This window comes from Montipora capricornis, chromosome 9 (assembly GCF_036669925.1).
Source record: "Montipora capricornis isolate CH-2021 chromosome 9, ASM3666992v2, whole genome shotgun sequence".
NCBI classification, from domain to species: domain Eukaryota; kingdom Metazoa; phylum Cnidaria; class Anthozoa; order Scleractinia; family Acroporidae; genus Montipora; species Montipora capricornis.
In genome coordinates, this window is record NC_090891.1 from 49863610 (window position 1) to 49881109 (window position 17500).

A 17500-nucleotide genomic window follows, 5' to 3' on the forward strand; every position below is an offset into this window, starting at 1 on the left:
GTTGTTGAGTTCTTGGATGTTGTTGTTCGAAACCGAGATGACTGTCAGTGTTCGAAAACCTCAAAGATAACAACCAGAGTTGGGTTCCAGTAAGCCACCAGCAATGAAATATCTTGATGTAGAAATAGACCAGTAATACAAGAGGCACATTGACTACATTTACGAGCCGCATACCGCAGCAGCAATTACATTGTGACGAAACTTCGACAAGCACAAAACTACGTGGCAGCCATCAACGGCGCCGCTGACCAGCATACCTACCTTCAATTAACTTTTGTATTACACAGCTGTCAGACGCTCAGAGTGCACGCTTAAACTTGTGGTAAAAGAAGTTGTGAGGCAAAAGGCCTCTGCTGGCACGAATTCTGGGTGACCCCTTAAATGGTCTTAATGACCCCCGACTTGAAAAATTTCACTGGAACGCTGCAGTTCAATACCACCCAACTCAGTCCCTTCTGTTTTTGAGTAACACCTACCACAGGCAACCCAGAGTACGCTCATCGAGCGTCTAGTTACAAATTTATTACCACTACAAATAGAACCTACGTAAAAACTAATAACAATACTACAACTACATACAATGCCTACACTACTTACAGCTTTAGCACTAATTATATTGGAAAAAAAGGTTAAAGAAGAGGAAAAAAAAGGAGGAAAGAGTTTAAAAAACCTATAGTGCTGAAACTTTTGTAAAAGGGTCAAAAGTGCAAAAGGCTTGAGTTTGACGCTGAAAGATTTCTGTCAGGAGAATACGAAAAGGATATACCGAGTTCTTATAGACCTAATAGCAGTCACTTGGTTTATCTATAGATAAATTTAGCAATGGGGTTCAATATTCTTCAAAGAGTCAGTCTTTAGAGAGTAGATTAGCCTCTTGCAGCCATTTAATCACCTCCTTCCAGAAATATGTTGTTTTTGTGTAACACCAAAAAAGATGGTTTAATGTCTCAGGAAAGACGTTACAGAAGGAGCAATTTTCATTTTCTTGTACACCAATCTTGGAAAGGAAGGTGTTAGTTGACACTCGTCTATATAAGAATTTAAATTGAAATTCTCTAAGCTTGGTACTCTTAATACATATTTTAGCCAACAGGTAAGCCTTTGACCAATTAATGATCTTAGTATCCTGAACGCCGCAATCACTGCTCTATTTCTTCTGACGCGACTCTGGGGTTAGACTCTTAAGCGATAAAAGAATGGAATGTTGGAGCTGCCATGGGGGAAGTAAAAAAGAAAAAAGGTGTATTATGGGATTTGAGAAAGGAGAGAATAACATATCCGTAACGCAAACTAGCACACATCAATGCCCAGCGCTTCAGTTATTTGGAAGGATTGGTTGGGATTAGTCTGTGCACGTACGCGCAGTTAGATGGTGACAAGTGAAATTAAGGAATTCACGCGCATTTGTCCGCTCTTTAACGCAAACGAAATTGTTCGAACTTCGAAAAAAAACCAAGTGACGTTGTTCCATTATTTCACTAGCACGCCATTTTATTTCCATTTAATATCAGGGGTGACAATTAACTCTTACGATTTTGGGGTCTTTCACTTGTTTATTGTACCGTCCAAGTACTCCAAGCATTAAAAGATGCTGCATACGCTTGAAACACAGTTTTATGTTTATAAATTTTGTCATAACCAACCCTGAATGATCCTACTTCTTTTCTGCAAAATGCCTTAGACTTGAATAATAAACTTTATTTACGTTTTGGCAAGTGTATTTAGCGTTGAGGCACTTGTAACTGGGGGCACTGTACAGAAATCAAATCAAATTGACACATATCACATCAGAGGTCTGTTTTCGGGGAGCACTCAGAGAAAAACCTCCCAAAGCAGAGTAGACAACGAACTAAGTCAAACCACATATGACGCCGGATCGCGCGTATCACCACGGTGGAGAACGCTCTAAACTCTTGGCGTCAACGTTCATTGTCTTACAAGGGCAAGGCGCTTGTCATCAATGCCTTGGCCCTTTCCCGTGTGTGGTACGTGCCCTCTCTTATCCATGTTCCCCGGTGGGTCAGTGTCGAATTGAATAAATAAATATTTCTGGAGAGGTAAGCGGGACTTACTCGCTCGTCGTGTCGTTGTTCAGCCTTCTTGTTTGGGTGGTTTTTCTGTGGTTGATTTTCAGTTTAACGTTGTGGCCCCTCATGTTCAGTGGGTTCGTTGGTTTGTTTCTTCTCCGTCTTCTTGGGTCTCTTTCACGGATTTTTGGTTTTCTTGCCTGCTTGCCGTTCCTCTGCATCTCGTTTTTTTTGCTCCTCCTTGTTTTTCTTTGAATTCTCTGCCTCCGTTTTATTGCTCTTTGCTAACTGCATGGCGATGTGTAAAGGATCCCATACTGTGTCTTCTTTGGGTATTTGTTTCTGTTGTCAGAAAATGCTGTCTCTCCTCATTGTGAGAAGAAGTTCTTTCTTATGTTTGGTTCTCTTTATGGGTCTTGTTCTTGGCGTCAGCTTTTCTTTTTTGATTTGGACCATCCTCTTATCGATTTGTGTTGGAAGGTTTCTCACGGGGTCTTTTACACGGCCAAGAGGCTTGCCACTTTTGGTTATGCCCTCCCTACTGCTTGTTTTTGTTATGCTCCTATGGAGTCTCTTCAGCATCTGTTTTTCCACTGTCCTCTGGCTGTTAGTGTCTTGTCTTGGCTTCAGTCTCTCATGTTTTTGGCTTCTCCTCTGTGCCCTTCCATCTTGGTTCGTCACGTGCTCTTTGATTTCTCGGCTGATGGGTTGTCTGAGGGTTCCTCTGGTTTTTGTTTCTCTGCTGAATGTTTACAAGTTTTGTATTTGGGGGGCTCGGAATGATTTTCGCTTTAGGGGTGTTTGTCCCTGGGCTGTCGATGTCATGGAACGTGTCAAGTCTCGTGTTCGTTATGTCTTCCTTTGTTTTTCCATTGCTTTCGGTCTGACCGCCGCCGTCATTTTGTTCGTTAGTGGGGTGTTCTTGGTGTGGTGGCTTCCCTATGTAATGAAGCTTTGGTTGTCCATATTTAGTTACTCGTTTGTGTTGCGCCTGCATGCCCTGGCCGTTTTTTCTGGGGGTGGTCTTGGCTTTAGATGAGTCTGTTGACGGGTGGCCTTTTATTGGTCGCTTTTCACCCTTGTGCTGGGTCGTGCTTGTTTTGTTTTGTCCAGTTGTCTTTGTTTTTCTCTATAATTGTATCTTCGGATATACCGACCTAAATATCGGTCGATATGTTACTTTTTATCACACATGGCCGATCTCTCTCTAAGAATCCTACCGTATCCTCGTACTAAAACCTGCTTACTGTATAACCGCGACTTTTCAGGCCTCTTTTTTTAGTAGAAACGTAAAACCCTGGAATTTTATCTGTAATCTATCCTCTTATGACAAGTTTCCTAGTCTGAGTTCGTGTAAAAAGTTTTTACGCGCCACTTATTTACTTTACTGGACACTACTTACTTCTTTACACAAAATTGTATTCACAACTGCGAGGATCATGGCTTCACTTGATTTCATATCCTCAGTTCATATATGATCCATTTCATATATCATTTCATCGTTGATTCATTCCTCACAGGAACATTAGAACTCACAAATGACCAGCTCCCACTTCAGTGGCTTCATCGCTCAGTTGGTTAGAGCGTCGCACCGGTATCGCGAGGTCACGGGCTCAAATCCCGTTGAAGTCCTGAATTTTTCGGGCTTCTTTACGCAATTGCAAAAATTGCGTTCATAACTGCGAGGATCATGGCTTCACTTGACTACTTATAATATTGACATGCCCTTCACATGGTTCCTCTCACGTGACTGCCCGTGCCACCGTTCTTAATAAGCACTTAATGACTTGCCCCTCGGGAAACCGTGAGGTGTGTTTCCCTGTGCCCCTCAATGTTTCCGGTGGTGAATCCGAGGGAAACAGTGAGGTTCTTGGGGAAACAACACTCACTGTTTCCCGAGGGGCCAGTCATTAAGTGTTTTGTTATACCTCCCAACTCAAAATAGAACAATACACAGATAAAAATTATTTGCTTGAAGTCGGCTTGCCTACAGATTTGCCGCCGTTTCAAAAGTGCACGACCTGATCACGTGTGAGTCGAAAGTTCAAGTTGTTGTTGCCCCAGGGCGTCATAAAGTTTTGTTCGCCCTAGGGCGTCATGACGTTTTGACCAATGACACGTGACACGTTCTCCTCCAATCAGAAAACGTATTTGAGTTGGGAGGTATAACAATTTTATTTGACTGGTTTCACTTACTTGTGCACTATCAGTTGTTAATTAGATTTATTGTAATTCCACTAAATTTTAGATTTCCTTTTAGATTTTTAGTTAAATTTAAGGGTTGCGCCTCGCATGGGATACTTTTCCCGTTCGCGCAATTCCTTTTGGTCTTTTATTCATTCTTATTGATTTACTATTTGTGCATATTTACATATTGTTTATGAGACCAATAAAGTTGATAGACAGTCCTTTTTGTTGTTTTTGTCGTTTTCATTTCGGAGTGTAAGTCGGACGAGGCATCTCCTAGATGCAATTCTTTGTTTGTCTGTTCGTATTTCGTTCATTGTTTGTAGGGGCGAGGCTCGATTCCTCGGCAAAGTTGGTGTGTTGATTCACCCCCGTTTGAGGTGAACCGTTGTGTTTGATGCACTAGTCGTTATTTCTGGCGGCCATTGCACTCACCCTACCGCGGGGCCAGCCATTCTCCTTAAACAAAAAATGACGCCGAATCGAACCCGGGCCACATTGGTGGGAGGCATCAAATCTTCTTGACATTATTGGCCATAATAGACCAATTCGGCTAACTCATTGTCTGCGGTCACACTTGAGAGAAACAAAGTGTAACACTAGTGTTGACACTACTCAGCTGTCAATTCCCAGGTGTTTTGAATCCCCAGGGGAACACTGAACAATAAAACTTGATTTAGCGCTGGTGTTAACTCCCTAATGCGACCGCAACCAATGTTGTAACCAATTCAGATCTCTCTGTATTAAGATTCTTTGTGTATTGCATTTACATGATAATGTAGCATTCACATTTAAATTATATGGCAATACCTGGGACAAAATGTTTTTTCTCAAAGGATTTGAATTGGGTAGAATTGTCACCTTTTTTTTCCGTGGAATTTTACATTTTGGAAAACTGAAAATAGTTTGGGTTTGGAAAGTATTTTCACATGTGAAATTATAAATTAACGCTGAAATTTCGCGCCAAAGTTAAGGAGTAATTTGTCACTCATGTTATTGAACTTTGAAGTTACCAATTCATACACAAGAACTAAGAGTAATTTGTCACGATAATACTGGCGAGCCTCGATAACAAAAATACAAAGAGCCAGGTACGGATAGAGAATTCAGTTGATAAAAAAAAAATTCTTTGACAGGGTGGCATAAAACATGTTGCCACACAAAATATATTTGGTTCTATTGTCTCTTCCAGTGCTCATGATTACTGCCTCCCACCCAACTCCCTTACCCCACATCCCAAAATATGTCTGCCTTCGTATTGAATGACGTCCGCGAATTGCTGATTTCATGACCCTATACAATGATTCTGTCACTTGTTACATAACATGTTCTTTATTCATAGGCGTTGGCCATCTACACTTAGCTAAACGTCGACCAAAATGCTCTTTGTTGTATTGTAACAACCAGTTCTGGATCTGGAGTGCAAAAGACGTTCAGAAAAGACTGTTGGGGATAATCGTCGTTTATCTTTATAGCAAGTTTGTTTTTCCGAGGACCTTTGTTTCGTGCGAAATTTAAAACCGTTCAGTCCTAATTTCGAAAGAGATGTGGTCTAAAAACGTATTGCCAGTCATAGTTAAATTTTCGCGATTTCACAAGTGTGATAGTGATACCTAAAAAACTTAAAATCTGAGTATTCGTTTACAGAGCTCGAGAAGACGGCTGTCTACAACCGATGCGAAAAGAAAAAAAGTTAACTTGATGAATGTGACACGGGTACTTGCCCTAGTCAGTTCCGCAATAGCGGTAATTACAGCCTGGTGTTCTATTAAGATAATAAACATAGAAAGAACCGCAGTTTCTGACTTTAATGGTAGTCGACCCCCAGCAGCATGTATAGCTCCAGTGGAAGCATACCGTCTTGCTTACTTGACCGTCAGCGACACTTGGATGCCCTCCAGTTAGCCATCCTGTTGCATCAGTATTACAGCGACTTTTTGGTGGACATGAAGTTGGCATTCTTGTACCTGCTGCACCTTGAAATCGATACCACGCCGGACTAATTCCACTGTCACAGCGGCTGCCGCTGCCGCTGCCGCTGTAAGTTACCTTTCTGTCAAAAGTTCTCAAAGTGTTGTAATTCCGGCATTCTGAGAAAGAAACAGGAACTTATGACTCACGCACGGTGGTCACGGACATACTGAAAGTCAGTATAAATAGGATAAAGCTCGCTGGTCGGTTTCTGTCTATTACCGTTTACTTTTCGTTTATGACATACTGGAAAAAATTAGATTTGGATTGACAGCAGATCAAAAACAGGGAAATTGCTCGGTTTATAACTCACGGAGAGCCATGCAGAGCGACCTCTTGATATCCCCAAATTTGCTTGTGAATATCTGAAGGGTGGGAAGGAAATCATAACGGGCGTGCTTTAAAACGAAAAGCATTGTTTTTGGCAGAACTGTTTGAAAAAAGATGCTGTTTTGCACAGTCGGTCAGTGCGCGGCCTTGGTGCAAGAGGTCCTGAGTTCGATCCCCGGATCTCACATCCTTGTTTCGACTTCTTTCCTTTCAGTGTAGCTTAAAGTAGCTTTGAATACCCTTAAAACGGATCCCTGGTGGAAAGAGGGGAGTAAAATGAGCGCACCGTCGGCTTCCTGACAAAATACCCTCGCTGTCGAGGGTAAAGGAACTACCGATGTTAAAGAAGGTACCTACGTTACCTTTACCTTTACCTTTACCTTCACCTAAATTCCCAAAGACCGAAGTGCACTTACCTTGCCGTCTCCGCTAATTCAAATTATATGTTTTTCAAAACAATTTGATCACAGTGAGTTTTCCTAATTGGATTGGAAATCATGTTATTAGCTTTCGGTAAATTAGGTTGGGTCCCTACCTCACTCATGGAGAGTCCTTCATGACAGACTTTTGCGACTGTCCTCCATTTATCCAAGTTATAATAACGGATAGGAGGAAGCGAGCAGATATTTCAACAACGAGAACGTAAATATTGTCACAAGAAGTATCCCGATATCTGAACGAGATGAAAAATCTTTCCACAAAAAGTGCATTTTATTGTTTGGAGAGTTTTGGGCGAATAAGTGCTGACGCGAAAAAGATCTGATTTTACCGAGACTAATTATGCCGGAGGCTTTCTTTGGGCGCATGTGAATTCGACTTTTCCAAAATGAAGAGCTTTTTTCATTACTTGACGTTAGCTCAAAAAACGGCTTCCGCTTTGGCTGTTGGCAGGTTGTGCGCGGTAACAAACAGTAGAATATTTTGTTTCGGACCAAAAACTGACAGTTACGGAATCGAAATGCCTTTAATTTAGTTTTAACTTGTCTCTCAGTTCTTCAGATATACATGGCCTTTTACGCCAAAGAAGATGTCAACTTATCTATTTTCTTTAAACCTTAGACAAATGGACAAAAACGTAAAGGAATCATTCCAAACAAGTGTGAAGGCAACAGTGGGTAGGTTTCTCTCCAAAACCTACCATTTTATGAAACTCAAAGGATCTTCATGAATGGCATAAAGGGGTAGCAAGGCGCGCGCACACATGACTTTCTGTCTAAAGTCATCTTCACGAACTTTGTTGAAAGAGCTGAGAGCAATTGGTACTTTGAGCTTCGGAAATAATGGAAAAACATTTTTTTGCTACTGTTTTGTTTAAGTAAAGCAAGCTGGTTCCAAAGTGGATACCTGACACAGGATGGATGCAAGTTCTTCCATCTCCACTGAAAGGATTCGCACAGGAACAACTGTAGGATCCAGCAGTATTTGTACATGTAGCCCTTGAACGGTGGCAGCTATGTAATCCACTGGTACATTCATCGATCTCTGTGTAAATAATGTCGCCCAAAACTCTTGCGGTTAATATGTGTTACAGCGAAGTTGTTTTTTTTTTTTAATTGAAGTTTATGAAGGTCCACAATAGGTTTGGCGGGATGCGGGATTTCGCTATCTCTTTGTGGTGATTCTCGGGATGCGAGTTTGAAACAAGGGCGGGAAACGGGAATTTCAATAACGAGCGGTGGCGGGATTTCCTGTTTTTATGAGGTCGGGATGCGAAAATCCAAAGGAAAACGCAGCGGGATACGGGAATTCAGTTTTGTCGTGATATCTCTAATTAACCAGCGTTGACTGACACAAATGGCTCTTTCGTTTGTAAACTGCCTTTTTAGCCAAGTAATGAATGGCAAAAGACGTCATAGACCTTATGACGATTTTGGAAGCCATCTTGACGGGTAGGGAAACGCGTGCGAAATAAGAGTTTCTATAGGAATCTGCGTTTAAATAACTGAACCTTAAATGTAGAAAATTTCCTGAATGGTAAACTTAAAATGCTTACCGTAGGATTTTACTGAAAAGAATTTGAGAGTCCAGCCTGCACTATAATTTTCCCAACGAAATTTAAAATTTCCTTTACATTTGTCTGTATTTTTTTCCCACAGGCGCATGTTTGACTGAGCGTAGATTTAAAGCAGCTGTACAGCAAAATTCAAAATTCCGCTGGGCCAATTCTAGTGCAGGTAGGATCCTCAAATTTTGTCAGTAAAATCCACTGGTTAGCAGCTAAGGTTAACTATTTCCCATTTTTTTCTGCATTCAAGGTTTTTTTTTTTGACACCGGATTCCTATGCAAACACTCCTATCTCTCTTTGCCTACCTGTCAAGATGGCATCTAAAACCGTGATAAGATCCTTAATCATAAAAAAATTACAATTTCCTCGATTGTGATCGGTTTAAAAAACTCCTGTTTTCCACTAATTCACTTGCCAAGTTGTTGTCCAAGTTCTTATCGGACTATTGTTATCGGACAGTTTAATACGCATTTAAAGTTGTAGTTTAAATCAACCAATCACAAGCTTGGTTTCAATCACCACAGAAACAGTGTACAGACTCTTAAATTGGGGTCGTGTCGTACCTCAATGAACGGACTTCAGGATTGGCCAAAAGAAAAATAGAAGAAACAAAGATAACAATGCATTTAGCACAGAAAACAATAGGAAGTACGACACTATAAGGCCAATGAAATATATTGCTCAACAAGAGGTACGACCCTACTTGGGGCTTTCTTTCTTTCAGAGTGACATTAAACAATTTATGCCTCCTTTGTCAGTATTTTAAGGCAAATTTTCCCTTTCTTTCATAACTTGACTCTTCTTTTTTTCTCGGACATTGTAATTTTTATGAAATAATTGGTAAGAGGACTTCATGTTGTTCAATTCGATCTGCATTCATACTCGTGATAAACAAACCGGACTCCAGCGATTTTGTTATGACTCGTATGAATACAGACTGAATTGGACTCCACTCAGTCCTATTACCATTACTTATCACCTTTGTGTGATGTTCATCTTATTTCGGCATTTCTATTTTCGTCGTTTTCGTCACAAGGACGCGTCTCAAACAACATACTCCAATTTGTTCCATGATATACATTTTCCATAATACGCAGACTATTGACCTCATCGCCTGATGGACACTAGCAGTAAAGAAAACTAAAGAAGTCGAAACTTCGGACTCAATTCACACAGTGAGTGCATCGTGAGACACGAACAACATTCATCTACCTAACCCAGCTGTTTTTTTTTTTTTTTTTTTTTCCAAAAAAAACACTGAGGATTATCAAAGCGAACAATGTTTACTTTGTACTGATACGTGGACGCAAGAACAGGCAAAACAGAAAAAAAATGGTCACTATAGCTACTAAGTGGAGATGCTGAGAGATGCTGAGAATCATGAACATCAAAGTTGCCCATTGCGAAGAGTTTAATATTATGCAACGTCCATTTGAACGTAAAGAAGAACGGGATAGCGGCATTAACAAGAAAAAATGGGCGGGAAGGAGAGATTTGTGGACTCTTGTTTATGGCCCATTGTAGCCGATGACAGCTTTTTAATGAAATCAGATTTCAAGTAAACAAAACCTTTACCCTATTATTTTTTTTTTTTTCATTTCAACATTATCTCATGTCCTTTCAGTGCTTCTGGGGCAAAACGTTTGTAAGTTGCGATTTTTATGTGATTTTTTTGTGTCAATTTTTGTGTGAGTTTTCAAGAGCGGGCACTAAGGATAGTTTATAATTCATATTCAGAAACGTATAAGAACTTATTAGATCGTGCGAAACTACCAAGCCTTCTTAATAGGAGATTGCAAGACATAGCTTTACTCATGTACAAGGTTAAATATAGGCTAGTTCCTGATTTCATTTGTGATATTTTCAGTACTAAGTCTTGTAAATATTTTAAATATTTTGATATTCCTAGATTTAATTCTGTATTATATGGTAAACACTCTCTTAGATATTTTGGACCCTTTTTATGGAACAAGCTAGATAAAAACATCACTGAAACGAGCAGCCTGTCTAGGTTTCAGTTTCATGTTAGATGTAAGGATCTTATACTGAACTGATAAATGGCAACAATTGCCCCGCGTGCGTAATTTGTACCTCTTAAGGTGTGCCTGTGTTCTTAGAATTGTTTTGATTATTTTAGCATATTGTAAATGTATATATAATTTATAGCTTATTTCTTATTTATTAGTTATCATAGTATTTATTATTTATTTTATCTTTATGTTGTGTCCCCAATTAGCGTCAGGTAAATACATCGACACATGAATAAAGTTCATCATCATCATCATCATCAGTTTCACTTACCCGAACATGCTTTTCCATCTCCTGAATAGCCGCTATTGCATGTGCACATGTACGATCCTTCGGTATCATTACAAAACGCATTGACGTCGCAGCTGTGAGAGTTGGTAACACATTCGTCGATATCTATATAAAAAGGCACACAGAATGCACCAAGCAAACCAAGATTGTTAAACAAAGATGGTATATGCATTGTTTAAAATGGTTTCGCTGGGTTGGGAAGGCAGTAGTTTTACAGGCGTCATCCATATTTCCAGTCCCTCGATTGCAAATTGATATCGTGATGTAAAACTTTCGTAAGTACTGTACTTAAAAGAAGAAAAGATCGTATACATTAATTTATAAAGAACCAACTAAATTGTCATTGTATCAATGATAATTGTATCATTTCTTTTATACATTTACTTTTTACTATTAATACTTTTGCAATGACGTGAGTAATTATCATCGTACAAGTAAACCAGGAAGGCAATTTTAATTGCTGGTTGTTAAAACAACCAGCACTAGACAATCCATGAACACTGGTAAACAAGCAATTGAGCATTTAAAGTGCCCCTGTGGTAAAAAAAGTCACTTCTTTTTTTTTCTTCAGATTTTGAAAGTGTGTTTGCCTAACACCTGACTGGCAAAATTTTGAGCTTTGATTTTTATCCAAAGGCCGTTTACTTTGAGTGTAAGTTTTGGGTTTCACGGTCCACCATTACTCGTGTACAAAACTGACCGATGGACCTCAGAGGGTTGGATCCAGGGAAAAGTGACGCCAAAGGCTCACTTGCTTAAAATTTCAGCGTGCGAATGCAGCTTATTATATATGAAAGACGCGAGTTAAAAGTCTGAAAGCCCAACACTCCCGCGCTGCAGCTGAATATTAATTCTCAGCTTTTTTTTGTCGCAAAAAAAACCACTGATTATTATCAAAGCGAACAATTTTTACTTTGTACTGGTACGTTGAGGCAAGAACAAGCGAAACAGAAAAAAAAGGTTAAGGTCACTATAGCTACTGAGTGGAGATATTGAGAATCATAAACATCAAAGTCGCCCATTGCGAAGAGTTTAATTTTACTCAACGTCTATTTCAGTATTCAACAAAGAAACTCGTAATAAAAAATTGGGAGAGATCGGGATTTGAACGTAAAGAAGAACAGGATAGCGGCATTAACAGCATTAACAAGAAAAAATGTGGGGCGGAAAGGAGGGAACTGTGGACCCTCGTTTATGGCACATTGTAGCCGATGGCAGCTTTTTAATGAAATCAGGGAATTATGCATGCAGAATGAATTAATTATTCATTCGCGCTATTGTCTTGTAGAACAATACGTATACCCAAGAGAACCGAATATATACATGGGTAATTTGTACTTACGGGATGAATAAAAACGGATCTCATTTTTTCTCTCCCTCCCTCTCTCTCTTCTTTCCCTTCATCGCCCACACCGTTACTCGTTTTTGTCCCAGCTTTCCTCTTTCTATCCCTTCGTCTTGTTCTTATTTCCAGATCCCGCTCGGCTTTTTCTGCCATTTTATCCCATGATATGTCACTCGCAGCTTGCCTTGAACTCCGACCCACTGTAAACCTCTGGATTACTTGTCCCTGTTCTTTACCACTGAGCTAACATGTCAAGTTGCTAATTCACACCTTGAAAATGATATTTATTTTGAATTCTGGCTGACTATTTACATAACAATGATACGTAATTATATACACGTGCCGCGCCGAGCACCTACAATCGAACTTACACTTGTAGGTTACCGTTAAGAGATCCCTGTTTTACTACTCTTGAAACAACCCATCCCTTTAATAATGCTAACCGTAACCCTAATTACGACTAAAGGCACTGTTTAGGCTTAAGGTTAGTCCCTGTGATAGTTTTAGGTTTTCCAGTATTGCTGTGAACAGTGACCTGCTTTTCCTTCATGCCCCGTGCGTGCGGCACACTTATAAGTTCACTGCGTGGAAGAGTATACCACGCTTAAAGTCTGATTGGTGCATCTTTCATCTTTCCGATGACAGCTTTTTAATGAAATCAGATTTCAAGTAAACAAAACCTTTACCCTATTTTTTTTTTTTTTTTTCATTTCAACATTATCTCATGTCCTTTCAGTGCTTCTGGGGCAAAACGTTTGTAAGTTGCGATTTTATGTGAGTTTAACTTACCCGAACATGCTTTTCCATCTCCTGAATAGCCGCTATTGCATGTGCACATGTACGATCCTTCGGTATCATTACAAACAGCATTGACGTCGCAGCTGTGAGAGTTGGTAGAACATTCGTCGATATCTATATAAAAAGGCAAACAGAATGCACCAAGCAAACCAAGATTGTTGAACAAAGATGGTATATGCATTGTTTAAGATGGTTTCGCTGGGTTAGGGAAGGCAGTAGTTTTACAGGCGTCATCCATATTTCCAGTCCCTCGATTGCAAATTGATATCGTGATGTAAAACTTTCGTAAGTACTGTACTTAAAAGAAGAAAAGATCGTCTACATTAATTTATAAAGAACCAACTAAATTGTCATTGCCAATTATCATTTCTTTTATACATTTACTTTTTACTGTTTATACTTTTGCAATGACGTGACTAATTATCATCGTACAAATAAACCAGGAAGGCAATTAACAACCAGCACTAGACAATCCATGAACACTGGTAAACAAGCAATTGAGGATTCAAAGTGCCCCTGTGATTAAAAAAAATCGCTTCCTTTATTTTCTTCAGATTTTGAGAGTGTGTTTGCCTTACACCTGACTTGCAAAAGTTTGAGCTTTTGATTTTTTAAAGGCCGTTTACTTTTGAGTGTAAGTTTTCGATTTCACGGTCCACCATTACTCGGGAAAAGTGACGTCAAAGGCCCACTTGCTTAAATTTTCAGCGTGTGAATGCAGCTTATTATATATGCAGAACGAAAGCCCAACACTCCCGTGCTGCAGCTGCATATTAATTCTGCGGCGTACACACGCATTGCATTCTTAAACTAGTGAGCCCTTGACGTCATCTGCTCCCCGATCCAGCTCTCTAAAGAATTTAAAGTTAGTAATGGCGGACCATTAAATAGGAAAATTCCAGTTAAAATAAACAGGCGTCTTTTTGAAATCAAGGCTTAAAACTTTAGTCACTTAGGGTGTAGTTAACAGTTTTGAAATCCAAAGAAAACTAAAAAATGATTTTTTTGGTCACAGGGACACCGTGATTAAGTTTTATAGGACACCTCTTCTTTTTCCGCAGTTGTCAATGTCGCGTGTCATTTCAGTGCTTCTGGTACGAAACTTTTGCACGCCCCAAGTCCTTTTTTATTTTTGTTTTATGTGAGTTTGACATACCCGAACATGTTTTTCCATCACCCGAAAAGCCGCTTTTGCATGTGCACATGTATGATCCTTTGGTATTACTACAAACAGTATTGACATCACAGCTGTGAGAGTTGGTAGAACACTCGTCGATATCTACCGAAAAGGGCAGAGAGAATGAACGTGTTAGCCAAACAAATCAACATTGAAGATGGCATAAGTTATCTAATATGGTTGCGGTGGGGAAGGAAAAGGCAGAAGACTCACAAATGCAATACATATCTCTAGTCCCATGATTGCAATTTGATGAGGACAATGGCTTAGCAAGAGTGTATAAGTTAAAGGTTGAAATTAAATTCGGGTTAAAATAATTTTGACCTTAGTCATTTTATTGTAAACTAGTTTGAAAACAAATTCACTTAAGAAAAACGACGCAACTTTTAAATTTGCAGACCAAATCCCAGCCTGCGGTGGACTTATTTGCCAATCTGATAAGTTTGTTGCGTTTCTTAATATAAGAATCTATTTCCAGGTAATCTCGAACGACTTCGAGCTTCCTTTTACCGAGAGCGGTGGAAGCTGAGCGAACCTTCTCCGCGAGGCCCGAATTGAAATAGAACTGCTTTTTGTTCCCTTCGAATTTGAAGGAGATTTTGGATTCTTTTTTTAGCTTCCTAGCGATAGAATCACTATTGCTTCAGGAATCCTCTATCCGACATAATTTAGAGGGCGAAGAGGAGGTCGTATGACTCGAATGAGTACAAATGAAGACAACGCAATATATATACCGACGCCCCGCTAATGAAGCATTGTGACAAAGTGTCACATAACACTTGAAGGAGGTTACGTAACCCATGATAAATACATTTGTATTCAACATTTTTCACAGTTCTGTACTCGCACCTTTTATTCTCCCACTCCGTTGTATGCCTTTAGTATTATGTAACCTTTTTTCACTGATTTATAACTATTATTCTACACTTTGTAATAAATTTACACCTACCTGTTACCCACTTTATATAAAGTCACTTATTTCTAAACATCCCTCAACTGAAGATGGATACTGAGTATCCGAAACATGTCTTGCAAATTTAAAAGTTGTGTCGCTTTTTTAAAATGTTTGATTTCAATCTTACAGCTACGAAAATTTGGTAAAATTTACATAGGTTAAAATGTTTTAAAACAGTTTATTATTAACTTTCTAAGAAAAAGTTGGTTTTCCCTTTTTTGAGGGGATGTAATAAAAAAGTGGAGCCTGGATTTTAAGGGGGGTTTAAAAAGAGAGCAATTCTCTTCTCTTCTCTTCTCTTCTCTTCTCTTCTCTTCTCTTCTCTCTCTTCTCTTCTCTTCTCTTCTCTTCTCTTCTCTTCTCTTCTCTTCTCTTCTCTTCTCTTCTCTTCTCTTCTCTTCTCTTCTCTTCTCTTCTCTTCTCTTCTCTTCTCTTCTCTTCTCTTCTCTTCTCTTCTCTTCTCTTCTCTTCTCTTCTCTTCTCTTCTCTTCTCTTCTCTTCTCTTCTCTTCTCTTCTCTATCTTCTTCTTCATGTATACCATATCTCCCTCATCTACCTTTCCTCTGTTCCCACTTACAATCTTCCTCAATTATCTTACCTCTCTTTACCCTCTTGCTTTCCATGCCACACCTGACATACGAACATCTTATGAGTACTGGCGAACCTCGCACCATCTTACGTATTGTAAGAGTTGATAGAACACTCATATCATTAACAGAGAAAAACCACAAGAAAGCAAAACTCGCAACTCAAGCTCAGCATTACGGGAAAATTCTTTTCTGTTGAAGTTAGTGGTACTTTTTCATCTTTATTACCATAAAGAAGAGGTAGGGTATCTTAAGGACGTTCGCGCCAAAATCTTCGTACAATTAAATTTTCTTCATTTTTTTTGCCTAGAGTTAGGTCATAAAGTACTTACGCCCAAAGGGGGTCACCGACTTTGTTTCGAAGAAACTGGCAGTGAAAAAATGCCTTAATTTCATCATAAGGAGATGTAGCCTCATCTGCTCATCCATCGAAAATCACAAAAATGGATAACTTCTCACAGTGTGATTTTTTTCATTTCATCATATTTGTAGATAGTAAGTAAAGTTACATTTGATTCATGATTACAAAACAGATCACCGATGTTCTAAACGAGTAAAATTGATTTGATGTCGCAAAGCTCTTGAGAAATTTCGTTTGTCACGTTTTTGCGAAACCTGTCGGGGAAAGACTGGATCCCAAGACAGGATCGAGCATAGAAACGAAGTTTCAAGCAGGCGTCATTTTCATTTGGTTAGTGTTTTGTATTATATCTCTCCATTGCTGTCATGCTCATCTTCTGGAGCAGGGTTTTTGTGAAATTTAATCGCTTGCTTTTTCCACGTAAGCCCGCACTATTCAAATGAACAAGGAAGAAAATACAATATTCGAAGCTCTTCAATATACGGACGAAAAATCTATGACGTTTTCTAAATTTCACTTTCCATTGTCAGCCACAGAAGGGCTATTAAAAGAGCATGTTCGTAATTGTAAAGAGAGAAATGCCCTTGATGGAAGAAGGCGTAAAAGCAGAGCCACGAGCGGAGGCCACGGAATTTACAATGGCCTAACCAGAAGCGTAGCGTGAGAGTTTGAAGGTGTACGCACACGAAGAATGTTTCGCGCGCCAAAGGCGCTCCAAACTAGGGCAGGAAAGCTTGAAATTTAGGGTCTCGGAAATGCCGTTTCCGACTATTTTTGAAGAACATTCCAATAAGTAAATGCAAAGAAAAATGCAGTTGTTAGTTGTTTATTTCACCCATTTGTCGAGTTTTCTCTGCAGCAAGCTGCAACACAAACAGGGGTTTACAGTACAAGCAAAGGGCAAGACGTCGCAAAATCTGTTTTTGAGTGTTTTCACACATGTGATCAGTAACCTTGTTTTTCCCCCGAAACAAAAGAAAACGTTTTCATGATAAGAGAGCTCAATTCCCGAAGGATTAGTTGGAGACACCGACATGGCCGCCGTTCTTTTGTTTAGGGACACCAAAATGGCCTCCGTGGCGTCACGTGAAAACACTCTATAAGGTCATCATCATCATACCATTTCCTTATAAAATAACCGGAAACAGTGGGACTGGTTATAAGACTGACATTGTGTAGGGGCCTCGCTTGCTTTCGTCCACGATTACATTTCTTGCCGTGAAGGCAACATCATCCAACATTGTTTAATTGGACATGTTGCACTCGTTTGGCCACCATGTCGCATGATGTTGGAAGTTGTTGACCGAAGAACATCGTCTTCAACATCATCCAATGTTTCTTTTGTTCTAAGTGTTGCAGTAGTTTGGCCATCACATCCAACAGTGTTGCACGCGCGCGTGCGCTGCGGCGATCGGTATCTATGTTGATGGTTTATT

General features: G+C 39.6%; 1 protein-coding gene and 1 long non-coding RNA gene across 3 annotated transcripts in view; one reads left to right on the plus strand and one right to left on the minus strand.

Annotated features, from left to right (window-relative positions):
- The window catches only part of LOC138015361 (uncharacterized), a 210818-nt gene that overhangs the window by 141102 nt on the left and 52216 nt on the right, over nt 1-17500 (plus strand). The gene's annotated exons all lie outside the window — the stretch shown is intronic.
- Nucleotides 5537-17500, minus strand: part of LOC138015357 (uncharacterized) — a 43259-nt gene continuing 31295 nt past the window's right edge. For both annotated transcript variants that reach the window (XM_068862363.1, XM_068862364.1), the window contains 5 exons: nt 14140-14262; nt 12975-13097; nt 10823-10945; nt 7860-7997; nt 5537-6304 (listed from right to left, as the gene is read on the minus strand). In XM_068862363.1, coding sequence (XP_068718464.1) covers nt 5940-6304; nt 7860-7997; nt 10823-10945; nt 12975-13097; nt 14140-14262 — 872 coding nt within the window. In that variant the 3' untranslated portion in view covers nt 5537-5939. The remainder of the gene's footprint in view (nt 6305-7859; nt 7998-10822; nt 10946-12974; nt 13098-14139; nt 14263-17500) is intronic.